Source organism: Anomaloglossus baeobatrachus, chromosome 2 (assembly GCF_048569485.1).
Source record: "Anomaloglossus baeobatrachus isolate aAnoBae1 chromosome 2, aAnoBae1.hap1, whole genome shotgun sequence".
Taxonomy (NCBI): Eukaryota; Metazoa; Chordata; class Amphibia; order Anura; family Aromobatidae; genus Anomaloglossus; species Anomaloglossus baeobatrachus.
This window is the reverse complement of record NC_134354.1, coordinates 465,193,591-465,213,261: the sequence shown is the minus strand read 5'-3', so window position 1 is coordinate 465,213,261 and position 19,671 is coordinate 465,193,591. Positions and strand designations below refer to the sequence as shown.

The following is a 19,671-nucleotide window of genomic DNA, read 5'->3' as shown; positions in this document are numbered from 1 at the left end:
CTTATTACCCCGATTTGCCAACGCACCAGGGCAAATCGGGAAGAGCCGGGTACTGTCCCAGAACAGTCGCATCTAATGTATGCGGCCATTCTGGGCGGCTGCTGACTGATATTGTTAGGCTGGGGGGCTCCCCATAACGTGGAGCTCCCCATCCTGAGAATACTAGCCTTCAGCCGTATGGCTTTATCTGGCTGGTATTAAATTTGGGGGGAACCGCACGCCAGTTTTTTTAATTATTTATTTATTTATTTCTATACTCCATAGTGACACGCCTACCGGCTGCTGTGATTGGGTGCAGTGAGACATCTGTCACTCAGCGTGGGGGCATGTCTCACTGCAACCAATCATAGGCGCCGGTGGGCGGGAAAGCAGGGAATACGAGATTGTTTAATGAGCGGCCAGCTTTTCAAATTAGAAAAAGCCGCCGGAGCAGTGTGAATGCCGTGCAGCGCTGGTGATCGGGGATCGGTGAGTATGAGAGAGGGGGGGACACTTCAGTCACTCGGGGGATTAGCGGTCACCGGTGAATCCTTCACCGGTGACCGCTAATCAGTACATGGCACACAAACAGAGCCGCGGCATGACAATGAAGTCAGGTGAAGTTCACCCGAGTTCATTCTCATCCCGCTACTCTGTCTTCCGACATGTAGTAACGACATTTTGCATCACACACGGACATTTCTCAGAAGATCAAATAACACGCACGTGTGCCTTTAAACATAAAAAAATATGTGCACGTTTGGTCGTATCTCCGGTATGTACGGAAACGGACCAAACACGCACGTTTTAAACGGATGTCTGTTGCAGGTAAAGCAGCTTTTTGAAAGGGAAGTTGCTAACGAAGTCGCTGTAAAGTCCCCTTTACACACTGAGACTTTGCTGCACAGCGGGAAACAAAGGACCAAGGAATGGTCCTGAACGATTTGTAGCGATCAGCAACTTCACAGCAGGGGCCAGGTCGCTGATTTGTTTCACACACTGCAATGTCGCAGGGGAGGTCGCTATAACGTCACAAAACCGGTGACGTTACAGCGATGTCGTTTGCGATGTTGCAGTGTGTAAAGCCACCTTTACTCTCAACTGTTTCCTAATGTTAAGTGTAATAAAAAAAGAGAGAGAGGGCGCTCCTGTGTGGGATCTTAATGTACCGAGGTATGTACAATGTGAGGTGCACACTCACCTGATAGTGTTGTACGTCAGGTACAACACTGATAGTGGTATTGAAGGGGGATCACAAGTTCACCGCTCCTTGTCAGCAGGGATCCAGTCCTCCTGACTCCGCAGGACTCTGCTCACACGATCGGGGTTTCCACGTGTAGTGTGCAGCCGCCGGACCGGCGTCTGATAGCAGCTCCTCCTCCGGGTCGGATGGTCCCGTGATCACAGATGCGGTGATTCCCCAGCCCCTGGTGTTAGATTCAAACGGATAGTACGATCCTGGTTCTGGCTGCAGCAGCCCCGTGAGCTCCCATAGGGAGATAAAGATGCAAGGGAAAAAAAAAAAAAATGCACGGTTTCGCTGCGCTGCTCAGAAATTATTATTTACATGCCACTACGCGTTTCGGGGGTACAACCTCCCCCTTCCTCAGGTTACCTGAGGAAGGGGGAGGTTGTACCCCCGAAACGCGTAGTGGCATGTAAATAATTAATAAATCTACATCCCAAATAACCTTATCACTACCTCTCTGAGCAGCGCAGCGAAACCGTGCATTTTTTTTTTTCCTTGCTAATGTTAAGTGTAGGATAATAAACTCTATTCAGCCCAAGGAGTCTTGTCTGTTTTCTTTGTCATAAATTGAGTCAATTCATTGGCAGTATAAATAAAGCAAGCTTGCAATTAAGAGTTTTCTGTTTTTAGCAATATATTGTCAAATTTGGTTCCAGAATTTTTAAAAATATAAGAAAATTTAATTATAAACAGATTGAATGAAAGCCTTGCCCCAACCTTTAGGGAGTTGGGTAATTAGTAGGAACTTTACGTTTCCTTTACACAGGTGACACTGGAATTTTAAATAGAAGAAAATGCAAATGACTGTGATGCAAATGTGTCCTATCTTTGTAGAATTTCCTGCTAGTTGGCTGAAAAGTTTGTTAACCACAGCAGTAGAGATGAGCGCGGTTCGTGGTTCGAGGCTCTCTAATTCGCGGCTCGAGTGATTTTGGGGGCTGTTCTAGATCGAACTAGAACTCGAGCTTTCTGCTAAAGCTCGATAGTTCTAGATACATTCGAGAACGGTTCTAGCAGCAAAAAGACCAGCTAATTCCTAGCTGGCTTTCTGCTGTAATAGTGTAAGTCACTCTGTGACTCACACTATTATGACATTTCAGTGTATAGTGTGAGGGAACAGCGCATTCAGATCACTGCTGTATGTTAAATGGCGATCGCCATTTTTTTTTTTTTCCTTGTCTTCCTTTTTTAAGCGCGCGCGTCTTGTGGGGCGGGCCAGCATGTCAGCCAATCCCGGACACACACAGCTAAGTGGACTTTTAGCCAGAGAAGCAACGGCATGTGTGATAGGATGTCCATGTCACATGTCCCTGCATTATAAAACCGGACATTTTCCTCCAGCACGCCATTATCTGCCTTCTGCGTCCTTGGTGTCAGACATCACTGGCGCAGCTCCGTCCTGAGTCCTATCGCCGATACTGCTGTATACGCTCCATACACAGCGCTGGACAGCTTAGGGATAGCACTTTCTATCAGTCCTTTTAAGGGCTCATACCGGCAGGGTCAGAGCCATAGGTGACAGGTCCGTGAAAACAGAGTTTAACAGCTACACAAGATGACAGCGTCTGTGTAGATAAGGTCAGGGATTTCCTCGCTGCATTTCCCCATTAGGAGGGATAGAAAGGCAGGCTTCCTTTCCTCTACCCAGAGACCCACAACCCTGCCACTGTACCCTCCTGCCCTTTGCACACTCCAACTCATTGTTACTAAGCCATTATACTAGCAAACACTGAGTGAACTTAGTGGCATCCTAAACGTGGCTGTTCGACTGCTGTATTGCCCCAGTAGTGCAAAGATATTTGCAGCACCTCTGCCTGCATTGCACACTCAAACTCATTGTTACTAAGCCATTATACTAGCAAACACTGAGTGAACTTAGTGGCATCCTAAACGTGGCTGTTCGACTGCTGTATTGCCCCAGTAGTGCAAAGATATTTGCAGCACGTCTGCCTGCATTGCACACTCAAACTCATTGTTACTAAGCCATTATACTAGCAAACACTGAGTGAACTTAGTGGCATCATAAACGTGGCTGTTGGACTTCTGTATCGTCCCACAAGTGCAAAGATATTTGCAGCACCTCTGCCTGTATTGCACACTCAAACTCATTGTTACTAAGCCATTATACTAGCAAACACTGAGTGAACTTATTGGCATCCTAAACGTGGCTATTGGACTTCTGTATTGTCCCACTAGTGCAAAGGTATTTGCAGCACATCTGCCTGCATTGCACACTCAAACTCATTGTTACTAAGCCATTATACTAGCAAACACTGAGTGAACTAAGTGGCATCCTAAACGTGGCTATTGGACTTCTGTATTGTCCCACAAGTGCAAAGATATTTGCAGCACCTCTGCCTGCATTGCACACTCAAACTCATTTTTACTTACTAAGACATTATAATACCAAAAATTGAGTATACTTAGTGGCATACAAGAAGTGGCTGTTGTACTCCATTAGTGCCCCACTGGTGCAAATCTATGTGCAGCACCTGTGCAGGACATCCTCCTGCTCTGTTTTTAATAAGCTATAATGATAGCAAAAAATACTGCCATTTAGTGGCATCATAGAACTGGATGTTGTATTTCATTATTGTCCCACTGGTGCCAAGCTATTTCTAGCACCTGTGCAGGACACCCTCATGCACATTTTGCTACGCTAATGTTATAGCAAACTCAGGGAATTCATTGCTGCATTTGATAATTCGGAGGGATAGAAAGTCAGGCTTCCTTTAGCTTTTCCTTCTGTTCATAGACAGCATCTCCAAGTCCACACCCGAAGAGCAATTTCTCCTCCACGTGTAAGTGTGGAGAGGCAGCTAGTGCGCATGCGTGTGCCGATTTACCCCAGCTGCAGCCTAACTACAGTGTTTCGCCTAGTGAGTATGCTCAGCCTGACTGTGCCATTCCTGACGCTAAGTCTTCATTTCGGGATACAGCGCATGCTCCCACACTTAGTGTGAAAAGCCTCTTTGCACAGGTACTTGCATTCCGTGCCGGGTCTAAGTCCTGTTTTGTGCCGAGACACCATGCTAAAGCTGATAGTCTTTTTTCAGAGACTCTATTTCATGCAACTGACCATGCTCAGGCACTTACTGCATCAGAAACTAGGTCCGGTAATGAACTCTTTGGCCCTGCCCCTGATGTGGGGAGGCCCATATAGACCACAGGGCATCAGGTGTCCTGACGATGTGTCCAGGCCACTCCCAAATGGCTTGCAGAGGCCCGCCCCTATGACTTGTCACCTCATTATTGATGGTCAGATGATGACTGGTGAGGTGTTTGTGTCGTGGCAGCCATGAGGTCATTATTGAAGTTGCGGTTCCAAATAGGACGCTAGTTATGCCACTCATGACGTGTCACTCTGCTTTTGTCTCCAGGAGGTGCATTGTGGTCCACCCTGGTTTGGGGCGGATCCAGGTTATAAAACGGGCTGGAGTCAACAAGGAGGTGCGCAGTCTTCTATTATGCTCCGAAAGAGCACACCTCCATGTGTTGAACCCATTGCGGCTTTAGGCCAGAGGTAGGCAGGGATAGGGCGTCGATGCAGGCCGCCACCACAGTTGGTAACGCAGAACGGTTAAGACCAGCTCCTGTCCTACAAGTCCTGCTTGTGCAGCCCAGTGACATTAACAGGCCTACTGCTGCTGATGTGCCTGCTGTCCACAGGTGTGGCCCCAATGCACACGGTCAGCGTACTGAATGGCCCCTGTGATGTTAACAGGGAGTTCCTGGGCTGGGTGGGCGTGTGGACCCTGTGACGCTAACAGGGCTCCCAGTCTCAAGATCCGAGTGGCGTCTAACTCGGTTCAGGCAACTATTAGTTTCATAGCCACACAGATCTGTATCCTCCACCTAACCTTCCAGTTGCCAACCTCTCCTTTTCCATCTGGGAGCACGGTGGACATTGACTGCTGATGGGGATATATACCTTTCTCTTTCTTTTCTTATTAATTTTCGTTATATACCGGTAACATAGTATATACCACCTTATCCAAATCTGCCAGTCCCACCGTAACAGATGGTGTTTCTTCATCAAATGTTACTTTTGCTTAACCACCAAACCCACGGACTAAAACTTTTTTCCCCTTTCCAACACACCTGTTCCCCTTTCCACCAGCATTTGTCCTTTTTCAACTCATTTGGTATATGACCAAAAGTGCAACTCTGCAGGGACACCGTACTCAATGCCATCTCAGCACAGCAGCCAGCCCTCGGTCCCTCAGATGTGGACAAGTAAAAGCCCATTTCCTCCTATCCATGACAAAGCGTTGAGATTCACTCTGTGCAGCACTGGTGTTTACTGGAAAAGCAGATCTAAGAATCCGTACCACCTTCTGCAGATACTCCTGTATACGTGCGTCCCTTTCTATGGCTGGAATTATTTCGCCAAATTTTGTCTTGTACCGGGGATCTAACAGTGTGGCAACCCAGTAGTTAGCATTACTTCGAATTCGTACAATCCGAGGGTCATGTTTTAGGTAGTGCAGCAAGAAGGCGCTCATGTGTCTTGTGCATCCAGGAGGACCAAGTCCTTGGTGTGTTGGTGGCAGAGAGGTGAGAATCGTGCCTCCTTCCTCTGCCCTCTCCCCCCAACCTCGCACAACCGAAATGTGAGCAAGCTCTCACTCATCTGCTGAGTCTTCCATGCCCATCGCCAGTTCGTCCTCCATTTCTTCATGGGCTCCTGCACCTTCCGCAACAATTTTTGCTGATACTATGCGCCCTTGTTAATCCCTCTCCCCCACCGTCCCTTGACTTCCGCCTAGGTGCCGCTCACCGTCTGGACCTTGTAGATCTTATTATCCCTTCTGCATATGACTCCTCCTGTACTTCCTCCCCTTCCTCTTGGACCAACACCTGACTCCGAATAATGCATACAGTGTGCTCCATCTTGTAGATGACCAGAATTGTCACGCTGAGAATGGCATCGCCAGTGCTAAAGATCTTCTTCGATATTTGTAAACTGTGTAGAAGGGTGCATAGGTCCTTGATCTGACACCACTCCAGCAGCGCGATCTGCACCACCTCTGGATCAAGTTAGCCCAGGGTATGCGTCATACCGTATTTCAGCAGGGCTCTGCGGTGCTGCCACAGACGCTGAAACATGTGCAGATTAAAATTCCTGCGTGTCGGAACATCGCATTTCAGGCGTTTAACCGCCAGACCCTAAGACTTCAGGAGCGATGAAAGTTGTTGAGCTGCTGGGTGCGAAGGATGAAAGTGAGCACATAGCAGCATGCCCGCTGCACAAGGCCATGTAGTCCGGGATGGTATTTTAAAAATTGCTGGAGAATCAGATTCAACACGTGAGCCATACAAGGCACGTGTGTTACATTGCCCTGACGAAGGGCCGCAGACAGGTTTGCATCATTGCCGCACACGGCTGTTAAGTCACCAACGTAGTCCACTCAATCAATTTGTACTCCGGTCGCCAGGTGACAACGTGTTCCTTTCGTGCATAGTGCTGATGATGGGAAAGGAGTCGATGCCTGCGGCGCAGGTGGATGCAGGTTATGGTCACCCACTGGGTTGCGTTACCTTGACAGATACAGAACCACAGGTTGAATGTAGGTGGTGCGTATCTCACAGATGAAGTACCATCATTCAGCTAAAACCAATGGGAAGACACCACACCCTTTTTTAGGCCCCTCCTGTCTGCAGACCACTGCCAGACAAAGCTATGAACCTCTTGTCACTGTTACCCCCAGTTCAGTTTTAGGAGTTTGTGTGCTTGTTACCTGACTACTTTTCCTGCTTGCTGTTTATGTACCTCGTTGGCCGATCCGCATTTCACCTCTGCTTGTTTTCTGATTAAGTCCTGGCCATCCAATACTGTTCCTCTTCCTCACTTAATGTTTTTGACCCTGCATGACTACTATTCTCTGGAACTGCAGCCTTCCACAGGTATTGATCAACTTGGGCCCTGTGTAATTCCAAATCACTGTATAGGGGTTAAAGGGTTTCAGGGTTCTGGGTGTCCAGCTTGGTGAGTGGCTTGCCTCTAGCCTATCCTTTACAGCCCATCTGAGTGTGTCGATCCAGGCAGGCGTTACACCGTGCCCTCTGCAGAAGGCCATGTAGGCCGGGATAGTGTTTTAAAAATTGCTGGACAACCAGGTTCAACAGGTGAGCCATACAAGGCATGTGTGCCACATTGCCCTGAAGAAGGGTCGCAGACTGGTTTGCATCATTGTCGCACCCGACCTTCCCTGGTTGCTGGTTGAGTGGAGACAACCAATGCTGAAACTCGGTCTCACTCTCCAAAGCTAACCGTCCACAATTCCTCAGCGGTGTCTCACATTTCCCCTACATTTCAAAGTAAACATTTGACCGCCTGATGGCCTTGAGCTCTGCTGCCAGCATAGTAATGAGGTGTGTGGGATTCCTTGGGCGCAGTTACCAGGAAGGGTGGCCTGACCACACAGGGTTTGGGCCGAGGTGGAGGACCCACACGAGGTTAAGGAGGCAGAAGCAGTGGAGGAACTTGTACATACAGAGGAAGGATTGACACACAAGTCGTGGGGACGGCAAGACTTGTACAGCAAACCCTTCTCCATCTCTCACCATAGTTACCCAGTGCCCAGTCAGCAACATGTATCTCTCCTGTCCATGCTTACTGGTCAAAGTATCTGTGGTGAAATGCACCCTGTCACACACAGAGTTTCTCAAGGAATCGGTGAGGTTGTGTGCGACCTGCTGTGGTAGCGCGGGCACACCTTTCTTGGAGAAGGAGTGACGACTGGCCATTGGCTCTTGGGGCACTGCAATGGCCATAAGGTCTCGAAAATCCTCGGTCTCAAAAGGGTGTAAAGGCAGCCTTTCTGTTGCCAACAAGTTGCAGATAATGAAACTCAACCTCTTAGGCATGTCATGCCCTTCGAAAATCATGTAAAACACAGCGAGGGGACTCCAACCACAGTCTCCCTCGTTTCCACTAATTGGGCCACACACACCCCACTTGACTGGCATCACTTGATCCCCCTTTTCAAAATGAAACAGATGCTTTGCATGAAGCACTCTCAAAAATACGCGTGCCTTTTCCGTCCCCTGGATGACTCAGGGGAAGAAAAGTCCTCTGAGAGCCATGACTTGTTCATCTTGGTTCTTTTTTCAAAAGCGAGGGGACTCCAACCACGGTCTCCCTCGTTTCCACTAATTGGGCCACACACACCCCACTTGACTGGCATCACTTGATCCCCCTTTTCAAAATGAAACAGATGCTTTGCATGAAGCACTCTCAAAAATACGCATGCCTTTCCCGTCCCCTGGATGACCCAGGGGAAGAAAAGTCCTCTGAGAGCCATGACTTGTTCATCTTGGTTCTTTTTTCAAAAGCGAGGGGACTCCAACCACAGTCTCCCTCGTTTCCACTAATTGGGCCACACACACCCCACTTGACTGGCATCACTTGATCCCCCTTTTCAAAATGAAACAGATGCTTTGCATGAAGCACTCTCAAAAATACGCGTGCCTTTTCCATTCCCTGGATGACCCAGGGGAAGAAAAGTCCTCTGAGAGCCATGACTTGTTCATCTTGGTTCTTTTTTCAAAAGCGAGGGGACTCCAACCACGGTCTCCCTCGTTTCCACTAATTGGGCCACACACACCCCACTTGACTGGCATCACTTGATCCCCCTTTTCAAAATGAAACAGATGCTTTGCATGAAGCACTCTCAAAAATACGCATGCCTTTCCCGTCCCCTGGATGACCCAGGGGAAGAAAAGTCCTCTGAGAGCCATGACTTGTTCATCTTGGTTCTTTTTTCAAAAGCGAGGGGACTCCAACCACAGTCTCCCTCGTTTCCACTAATTGGGCCACACACACCCCACTTGACTGGCATCACTTGATCCCCCTTTTCAAAATGAAACAGATGCTTTGCATGAAGCACTCTCAAAAATACGCTTGACTTTCCCGTCCCCTGGATGACCCAGGGGAAGAAAAGTCCTCTGGGAGCCATGACTTGTTCATCTTGGTTCTTTTTTCAAAAGCGAGGGGACTCCAACCACAGTCTCCCTCGTTTCCACTAATTGGGCCACACACACCCCACTTGACTGGCATCACTTGATCCCCCTTTTCAAAATGAAACAGATGCTTTGCATGAAGCACTATCAAAAATACGCGTGCCTTTCCCGTCCCCTGGATGACGCAGGGGAAGAAAAGTCCTCTGAGAGCCATGACTTGTTCATCTTGGTTCTTTTTTCAAAAGCGAGGGGACTCCAACCACAGTCTCCCTTGTTTCCACTAATTGGGCCACACACACCCCACTTGACTGGCATCACTTGATCCCCCTTTTCAAAATGAAACAGATGCTTTGCATGAAGCACTCTCAAAAATACGTGTGCCTTTCCCGTCCCCTGGATGACCCAGGGGAAGAAAAGTCCTCTGAGAGCCATGACTTGTTCATCTTGGTTCTTTTTTCAAAAGCGAGGGGACTCCAACCACAGTCTCCCTCGTTTCCACCAATTGGGCCACACACACCCCACTTGACTGGCATCACTTGATCCCCCTTTTCAAAATGAAACAGATGCTTTGCATGAAGCACTCTCAAAAATACGCGTGCCTTTCCCGTCCCCTGGATGACCCAGGGGAAGAAAAGTTTTCTGAGAGCCATGTCCACATTGTCAGTGGACAGACACGTGTGCTTATCTGCCAGCAGACCCCCAGCAGCACTGAAGACAGGTTCCGAGAGAAGGCTGGCTGCAGGACACGACAAGATCCCCAAGGCGTACGTGGCAAGCTCAGGCAATTTATCCAGATTAGAAGCCTAAAATGAGCAGGGCTCAAGTTGCACAGTAATGGCATCGATGTTTCCTTGCATATACTCATATATCTGTGTCTCCTCCTCTTTTTCCTTGTCCAGCTCTTTTGTTTTCGCATGAGTATATGTCCTTGTCACTTTCCCATGTGTTTGTGTTGTGTTGTGAGTTGTTTATCACCTTTTGGACACCTTTAAGGGTGTTTTCTAGGTGTTTTTATGTGTTTGTGATTGCCTGCCATTGTTTCCTATGCGGTTCGAGTTCGGTTCATCGAACGTTCGACGAACCGAACTCGAACGGGACCTCCGTTCGGCGAACCGACCTCGAGCCGAACCGCGACCGGTTCGCTCATCTCTACACAGCAGATTCTATAAATGTATGAACTTTGGCATAGCCTGTGCCAACTGAGCTCACCTGGTAAATTGGTGCCTATTTTTTTGAGCACAAGCAGGACAAACTCATAACTTAAGGTTTTTTCATTGGATCTTTAACTTCCAATTTCTACGTTTAGAAGACCTTGGGTAATAAGAACTGAGAAAGACCTAAACAGGAACACTATTAATGTTGTGGGCCTCTCCAACTATGAGAAAGAATGGTCCAAAATTGCCTTTACGTCTGTTTTTTTCTCTAGTTTTGTGTGTTTTGCGGGTTTTTTTTTCATTTGCACCCAATTCAGTATTCTATTTGCGCCTTTTTAAAGTCTCTTTTACTTGTCCACAGCCTTCTTTAATTTAAATTTCTGCTTTATGGCCATAGTTTAATCATTCTATATGTTTTTGGCTGATTTACCCATTTCAACTTTTTGAAAAGTCACAAAAGTTGGTACAACTCTACTACAGTCACCCTGGTGAAGTTTTGTACATTTTTTTGTATCTGTCGTGACATTTTTTAAAAAGATGACTTTCTCAAAAACTTGCTTAATGACAAGAAAGAAGCCCCTTTTTACTTTCCTTCTCAATTCATGAACTATGTTCCCCATTTTTATTAATTTGATGCAATAATCGTCAACGTCCAAAAAAGAAAAGCGACTTAAAAAAGTGCAACTGATGAATCGGGTCTAGTATGTTTTGTTAATATAATTATTGACTTTGGCAGAAAAGCATGTATTACTTTTCAACTTTCATCTTTTCAGGTGTTTTTTCTTTTTCTATATTGCCTTATCAAATGGTTTTATGTTATTGGTATATTCATTTGCATTAGCACATCATAACTGCTTAATAGATATACAGCTTTATAAGCTAAAGGGATTATCACAACAAATTAGTGAGATTTTTCCACTTGACTGCACAAAGGCACATAGCTTCTAGCGAAAACATCTGATTTGCATTACTTTCCAACCATTCAAAAAATGCTAACTCTTAGCAAGAGAGACAACATATTAAATGATAACATTATGGAATTAGTCTCTAAAGGCAAAGTATCATTATGTTCTAGGGTATGAGCATGTTTTCAGTATTTTAACTTGCAGAGATGATAAAAATCTGTCATTTTAATTGTAAATAGTCTATTGGTATTATGCAATGCATTTTAAAGTAAATGATATGACATGTTAAGCTAATGCACAAAAATGAAAGAACAAGATATTTGGATTTAATAATAAGTTTACATAGGAATATAAAATATAATTTATAAGGCCTAAAATATAAGTATTTTATTCCAATACAGCAGAGAATATTTAAATTACAACTGACTTTGTTTCTTTTTAGGTTTATCAAAATCACTTGGGCTTATTGAAGGATATGGTGGTCGGGGAAAAGGTGGCCTTCCAGCTACATTGTCTCCTGAAGAAGAAGAGAAAGCCAAAGGACCACATGAAAAATATGGTTACAATTCCTACCTCAGTGAGAAAATTTCACTGGATCGGGCTATACCAGACTATAGACCAACTAAGTAAGTAACAGTGACTACAGTACTTTTGAAGACAGAATACACAATATCTTGCACATAAGTAGTTACTTGGTTTATACCATCTCTGGGATCTTGTTTAGAACTAGTACCTTTTAATCACTAAGAGTTGAAAGCAAGTCATATTAAAGCACTCTAAAATTGTAATAGAAGGACTCTCGTAGAGTAAGGCTACATGGCAACATGTGTTGTGTGACAGCAGTTCTCATTTTTACAGAAATCGCTCCAGCGATAACATGGGTGCAATTTTGTAACAGGAAATCCAACTGATTTGGAAATAGTGATGACTTTATGACAAGGTTGTGCTTGTTTGTAGAATGTAGAGCAACACTATAACAAGGTATGAAAAACTATGCTGCAAAGCGACACTGCAGTTCCAATATAGGAAAAGATAGGAGGTATTATTCCAGCGAAAGGATCCACTTATGGGGATGTATAAAAAATAACTTTTATTCCAATTCCATTTAAAAGTCCATTATAAAAACTAACAATACATCTTAGTGCAGTCCTATAAAGATAACGTGTTTCGGCAGATACGCCTTCCTCACGATTTTTTTATACATCCCCATATATGGATCGTTTCGCTGGAATGATACATCCTATTTTTTCCTATATTTGTGGTTACCTCTCTTCTTCTGCGTTTGGAATACAGGAGAATATGATAGGTGAAAATACTGCAGGACTGGTGAGCTGACTACAATTTTGTTTCTCACTGCAGTTTCAATGTCAAGTAAAACATGGTGTCATTTAGTCATAGTCTTGCACAGAGCCCCTGCAACAAGGAGCCCTTATTCTGAAGCACATGACATGTCAATGTATGGCATGAATGGGACATAGATTTTTGGGGAGTTCAACATTTCTTCCTATTGATAACAGTACTGAGATTCCTCATTGAGTGGCTTATCTTTCATGGGTTGATCAAACCAAAAGAAAGCATCAAATACTATGAGCTAATAAGAATCAAGCCCATCATACATTTTAAACCATTGTCAAATAAGCCCATCGATATTGATAGCCTAGTGTATTGGCAGAACAATGGCTCAATGATTGGCACTGTTGCTTTGCCTGAGTATTTTAAATAGTCAGATGTAGGGTAGGATCTAATGCAATAATAGGGTGAATAACGGGTGAATATAAAGCAGTTGGTCTGCACCCATATATATATGAATTGAATTTACTTCATACGAAACCGAAGCCTTTTTTGAATATCACATTGATCTGTAAGGCTAAGTTCACATTTCCGCTAAAATGTATCAGTCACAATCCGCTGCTCTGGTAAACAACGGAATCCGTTTAGCGGATTCCGTTGTTCCCATAGACTTGTATGAGCAGCAGATTGTGACTGATGATGCTGCGTTGCACCCTCCGCCCGACTGATCAGTCGTGGAACGACTGACCGCCGGGCGGGAGGAACGCAGCCTGTAACGTTTTTTGAGCAGCGCGATCTGTCGGATTTCGCTGCGCATGCTCTCTGGCTCCCTGCACACGTAACCAGCTTTGGTTGGTTACCCGATCTTTACCCTGGTTATGGTGCAAGGAGCCAGCGCTAAGCAGTGTACGCCCGTAACCAAGGTAAATATCGGGTAACCAAGGTAGACATCGGGTGCTTTGCTGTTACCCGATATTTAGTCTGGTTACGTGTGCAGGGAGGCCGACACTTCCTCGCTCGGCCCCACCCCCTCCCGCACTCCGCACATGTGTGTACACACACACACACATTCACCTGTCCCCAGCCATGCAGACCAGCACTGCCACTGACACCCTCGTCTGGCCCCGCTCGGCTCTGCCCCCCACTCGGCTCTGCCCCCTCCCGCACTCCGCATGTGCACACACACACACTCACTCACACACACACTCACCTGTCCCCAGCCATGCAGACCGCAGCACTGCCACTGACATCCTCAGAACCTGCCCCGCCCCCGCTCGGCTCCGCCCCTCCCGCATTCAGCATGTACACACACACACTCACCTGTCCTGCAGTCCCTGCGGCACTGACGTCCTCAGTGCCACCCCCCTGAACTCCGCCCCCTCGCGCTCCGCCCCCCGCACACAGCGGAGTCCGACAAAGAATTCTGTTCTTTGTCATCCGTTGTACAGCGTTGTACAGCGCATCGGTCACATGCGTCAAGCGACGCATGTGACTAATACAAAACAACGGAAATGTGAACTTAGCCTAAATGGTATAAATTATCTGTGCATTGGCTAAATAAAGAGAAAACTGATCATGCTCACATTCATGCAGGTCTTTTCTCCGAGCGCTCGATATTGACTAGGCAAAGAGGTCTACGTCAACAGGACCTCACTGGTGATCCCGTAAGCTAACTTCTGACAAAACAGAACAGCTACAACACCCCGTACCATACACCTTTGGTTTATATGGTCATGAATATACCTCCCTTCCATCTGTGGTTTTAATATAGATCATGTTTTAGTTATTAATTTATAGATAAAAAGTTATATTTTCTTAAGAGTTTTTAGTTAGGGTACCTTTTGTAGTGCCTTTGGTGAAATGTGTGACTAGGAAACAAAATTGAGGTTTTTGTTTTCTGCGAGCTGTGCACTCTGACAATCTGCACAGTGACCGTGCAACTCTGTTGTCAGCTCAGATCAGTAATAATCTGCCGTCAACAAAGCTGTGTTAACATTCAGCTTGCAGGAGACTAGCGGCCCTCCCACTAGTGATGTCACTGGTCTTCTGCATGCCAGGTATTGATACCACTCTATTTCTTGCTGACTGTTACTGATCCTAGCTGACAAAAGCAGGCGCTATCATTGTGCAGATCGTCAAAATGCACATCGCAGGAGCACAGCAGGGACTAGAGCAACCACTGAAATAAGCATCAATGATGACACCTTGTTTTAAGGAACAGGCAGGTTGTATCAATGACAACAGCCTCTGCCCCCTCCCTGAAAAAAGGCATCATCAGTAACACTCATTTTAGTAGCTGCTCTGGTCCCGCGCTGTGCACAGTGTAATCTGCATAGTGATAGCTCCAGCTCTGTTGTCAGCTCAGATCAATAATAATCTGTCAATAACAGAGTGGTGTCAATACCCAACATGCAGGAGACCAGTGACGTCACTAGCGGGGATGAGGGTATTTTCCTTCAAGTCATTTATAGACACTGCTCTGTTACCTGCAGATTTTTACTGATCTGAGCAGGGACAGAGTAGTTCATGAAATGAGCATCAATGAGATGCTTCATTTTAGGGAGGGGGCAGAGATTGCAATCACTTTCACAGACTCTGCCCCCTGATAACACTTCATTTGAATATCCCAGCTTGCACTTGGATTCTGAAAAGGAGCATCATCAGACAGGAAGTAGGAAAAAAATAGAATAGCAGTTAGTGCAGCCAAGGAATGGTAGGGAATTTTTAATACAAGTGTATCAGAAAATAGCTTTGATTATGGCATCAAATAAATAGGGATTTATTTTTCAATTTACTTTCGCATTTGGACCACCCCTTTAAGAAGCTTGTATGTTTTACCTATGTTTGTGTTAGTGTTCCGCCCCGCGGCCTCGGCTGCGGCCGCCGAGCCGCTCGGATCCGTGCTCGTGTACTGCGGGTGATGGCTCGAGCCTCTCATGGACCCAGGGGTCATGTCGCACTGAAGGGAGTAGTGGCAGTGCACGCAGGGGTTTGGGTGATTGTTTGGTGGAATTGGTAAAGTTCATGACGCCACCCTTGGGTTGTGGTGATTGTATGGTGGACACCACCGCTGCCGTTGACTAGGCCTCCCGGGGATGGTGTTATGTAGCTCGGTGTTAACCCCTCCGTGGGCTGTGGGCGATAGTCCCGGGGGCCCACGGGAAAGTGAGGGCCGGAGTGCAGGGCGCAGGGTTGCGGTGCAGAGCGGTGCGGTGCCTGACGGCACTGGTGTACTCACTCTGACACAAGATAACGGAGTCTCTGGTAAACCAAACGGTAGAATGGACGGGGCCCACAGCCGGCTGCGGTGTTCTCCCTGGACGGTTTGGTGGCGGCTGTCGTTCCCCTTGCACCAATGTTCGATGTTGTGAATGACTCCTGTGCCTGGACACTGGTAGTCTGCTCCCCGACGTGTAAGTGTCGTAGGAGCCCGTTTGCCCGCAGGTGCTGGCCCTTTGGATCTCTTGCTTTTGGCGGTGGCACTTATTCAGGATGGTTGGGCTGTTGCCGTCAATCGGGACTTGGGTGGGAATGAACCCCTGAGGTCCAGACCGCAATCAGTAAATTTGACTATCAGGGCGGCTTCTAGCCTAGTCGGGGTCTGAGTACCCTGCCTGGTGCTTGGCTCCAATCGGCTCCCCGGTTCGGCACCGGACTCCTGCAGATGGCCACCACCATCTGCCGGCCTTGCTGGAGATGCCTGGGCTGTGACCCAGACACCTAGACAGTCCGTGGCAGGCCTGGTCCCAGGTCTGCCGTTGACTTTCCCTCCTCACTCCTTCACTGTCTGATCCTACTGTCTGACTGTTGTGTTTTCCCGCCTCCAGGCCTGTGAACTCCTTGGTGGGCAGAGTCAACTGCCTTGCTCCGCCCCACCTGGTGTGGACATCAGACCCTGGAGGGTGGCAACAAGGATTTTCTGTGTGACTGGTGTCACCTATCCGGGGAGGGGGTATGTGTGATGTTGTGTCTGTGACTACCTGGCTAGTCCAGGGCATCACATTCCCCCTTGGTTTAATGCAGACCATCCGCTGGCAGCCCGTCCATCACCGGTTTTATTTTCTGAAAAGATATAAACAGAAAAACAAACAAACAAACTGTATGCATATTCAAATCATCCCTTACAGGAGGCACATTACTTTTAACGTTGCAAATAATAAAAACATCTAGGGAACGGGTCCATGTCCTTCCGCTTTCCCACCCAAGCAACCTGCACTTTGATGCTGCCCCTAAGAAGTGGGCAGCACCCCTTTTTCCCCAGTCCAGGAACGGGCCCAGGCTACCCAAGTGGGAACGGGTACGGTACTTCGCACCCGGCAGTCATTCAGAGGCCCCACGTCCAAAGGGACCCCTGACCCGGAGGATGGTCCTTGGTTCAGGTGGTGACCGGACCCCAGCCTGCTCTGGTGCGGGTCACTCCTCCAACCAGCTTTTCCGGAGACTGGCTGTTGCGGGAAGGGCAGTTGGGCATTATTTACAAACCCAAAAGTTATTGGGTGGCCTGCAAGTTCTCGGCCTTGTTCATGATTTCTCATGCAGTAATTAGGAGGTTATAAAACTGGGACAACATCAGTCCCAACAGGGACGGGCACTTCAGTAGCCGGGTCCTGCTACCACAAAACAACTGTAGGTCCCAACGGGGACTTGCTGTAGGGTCCCAATGGGGACTGCCCTTTAGAATCAGGTGAAAGCCTTGGGTGATTAGCACTCATTCATTCAAGTATTTTCACAATTAACACATCGCACCCCTAAAAAGCAGTTTCCCTGTACCTAAGCAGGGGCCTACCTAGGTTGGGGCGTGTGGACCTTCTGGACCCGGTATTGTCAAAAGGGGGCAGTGGGACAGAGGGAACAGCTGGTCCCTCTTCCCGTGTGTTGGGTATGGCAGGTAGAGACCTATGGGGGCGCAAGATAGGTGGCATTTGCTTGGGTGGCTCATCGGCGGGCGTCTCCGTCTCCATTTCTTCCACTGGTTGTGGGAACATTATTACGGCAACAATCACTGTGCCATAGGCCAGCCCGCTGGGAAGTCGCCCATTACGGTATGAATCAACTCTTCCATCTTCTCTCCGCTCGACATGGGTACCGGAGCCTCATCTGCTAGTCTCAAGGGGTCCGGGCATCTCTTCAGGTGGTCCCTGGAAACGGTAGCTGTGGTCTTCCCCCAGTCACGACTGATCAGATAGGTTTTCTCGTTCTCCCATCCAGTGGGCTGTATGACGTATGGGGTCCTTTCCCATTGATCGTCGAGTTTGTGCGTCCTTCTCTTACGTTTCAGGACCACATCACCGGGTACAAAGGGGGTAGCCGGAGCCCGTTTGTTGAAGTGCTGCTCTTGCTTTTCTCAGCTCTGACGCAGATTCCTTTCCACATACTCTTGGATTTGTCGGTACTGCACCTGTCGCTTGGCATCCCAGTCGTTAGTGGAGGGAAGGGCCTCAGGTGCCTCTAGGTCCATTTCCAGGTCCACCGGCAGCTGTCCCGGTCGGCTCTCATCAGGTACGCAGGTTTACACTTGGTGGAGCTGCAGGGGATGTAATTGTACATGTCCACCAGGTCAGGCAGATTCTCCGGCCACAGGTTCCTGTCCTCCAACGGCAATGTCTTGAGGAGGTTCAGTACCAGGTGGTTCATTTTTTCGCACATCCCATTGGTTTGGGTGTGGTATGGCGTGGTCCGGATCTTCTTACACTCGTACAAGTGGCAGAACTCCTGGAACACCTCCGCTAAAAAGGCCGGACCCTGGTCCGTAAGTACTCTCTTCAGGTAGCCATGTGGTCGACAGAAGTAGGCCTGGAAGGCTTTAGCTGCAGTACGGCCCATCAGGTCTTTAACGGGGACAGCCACCATGAACCTTGAGTAATGGTCTATGATGGTCAGGGCATAGGTATACCCGCTTCGGCTGAGCGTAAGCTTGACGTGGTCCAGTGCGACCATCTCCAGCGGCTGGTGAGTGACAATCGGTTGCAGGGGGACCTTCTGGCTGGCCTCATCCCGCCTCCTCAGCGTACAAGGGCCGCATTCTCGACACCAGGCCTCCACCGACTCTCGCATCCCACTCCAGTAAAACCGCTCTCTCAGCAACATTTCTAGCTTTTTCCAACCGAAGTGCCCCGCGCCGTCATGGTAGGCCCGCAGGACCCTGGGCACGCTGGCTTGGGGAACCACCAACTGGCGAACCCTCTCATGGGCCTTTGGATTAATTATCTCCCGGTACAGCTTCCTTTGATGTAAGTGCAGCCGATTTCTCTCCTTCCACAGCCGTCGGGCTTCTGAGGGGGCTGCGGGATCCATCCTGGAAGAGCCCTGCTCGATCATAGCCTTGACGAGCTGGACTGCAGGGTCTTGGTCCTAAGCCTCTTGCCACCCTTGACTGGGCAGCGGATCACAGTTCACCTGCTGTTGGTTAACTTAACACAGGGCTTCTCATCTCGTGGCCGATGGAATGCGGGTAACTCGATTTCTTCGAAGCCATCGTCCTCCACCCCTTCATCGGGTAGGTGCGGCATTCAGGACAGCACATCTGCGTTGGTGTTCTTGCGGCCAGCCCTGTACTTGATAGTGAAATTGTAGTTAGACAGCCGAGCCATCCACCGCTGCTCCAGAGCACCCAACTTGGCCGTATCCAGATGCGTCAATGGATTGTTGTCCGTGTAGGCAGTGAACTTCACCGACGCGAGGTAATGCTTAAATTTTTCGGTTATGGCCCACACAAGGGCTAACAATTCGAGTTTGAAGGAGCTGTAATTTTTGGGGTTCCTTTCCGTTGGCTGGAGTTTTCTGCTAGCATAGGCGATCACCTTTTCCTTTCCATCTTGCACTTGAGACAGGACCACACCCAGGCCCACATTGCTGGCGTCGGTGTAGAGCACGAATGGGAGGTGGTAATCGGGGTAAGATAGGATTTCCTCCCCGGTTAGGGCTGACTTCAACTGATGGAACGACTCTTCATGCTGCTCGTCCCAGACAAACGGGGGTCCAAGGGTTCTTCTGTTCTGGGTCTGTCCCACGAGGAGGTCTTGCATGGATGCTGCCATCTTCGTGTACCCCTTGATGAAACGGCGGTAGTAGCCCACCAGGCCCAAGAACTGCCTGACTTTACTCACCGTAGTCGGTCGTGGCCAGTTCC

The 19,671-nt window shown here is 48.0% G+C and overlaps 1 protein-coding gene across 2 annotated transcripts in view; it reads left to right on the top strand.

Annotated features, from left to right (window-relative positions):
• GALNT17 (polypeptide N-acetylgalactosaminyltransferase 17) overlaps nt 1–19,671 on the top strand; it is a 581,607-nt gene that overhangs the window by 173,477 nt on the left and 388,459 nt on the right. For both annotated transcript variants that reach the window (XM_075336335.1, XM_075336337.1), the window contains exon 2: nt 11,695–11,878. In XM_075336335.1, coding sequence (XP_075192450.1) covers nt 11,695–11,878 — 184 coding nt within the window. The remainder of the gene's footprint in view (nt 1–11,694; nt 11,879–19,671) is intronic.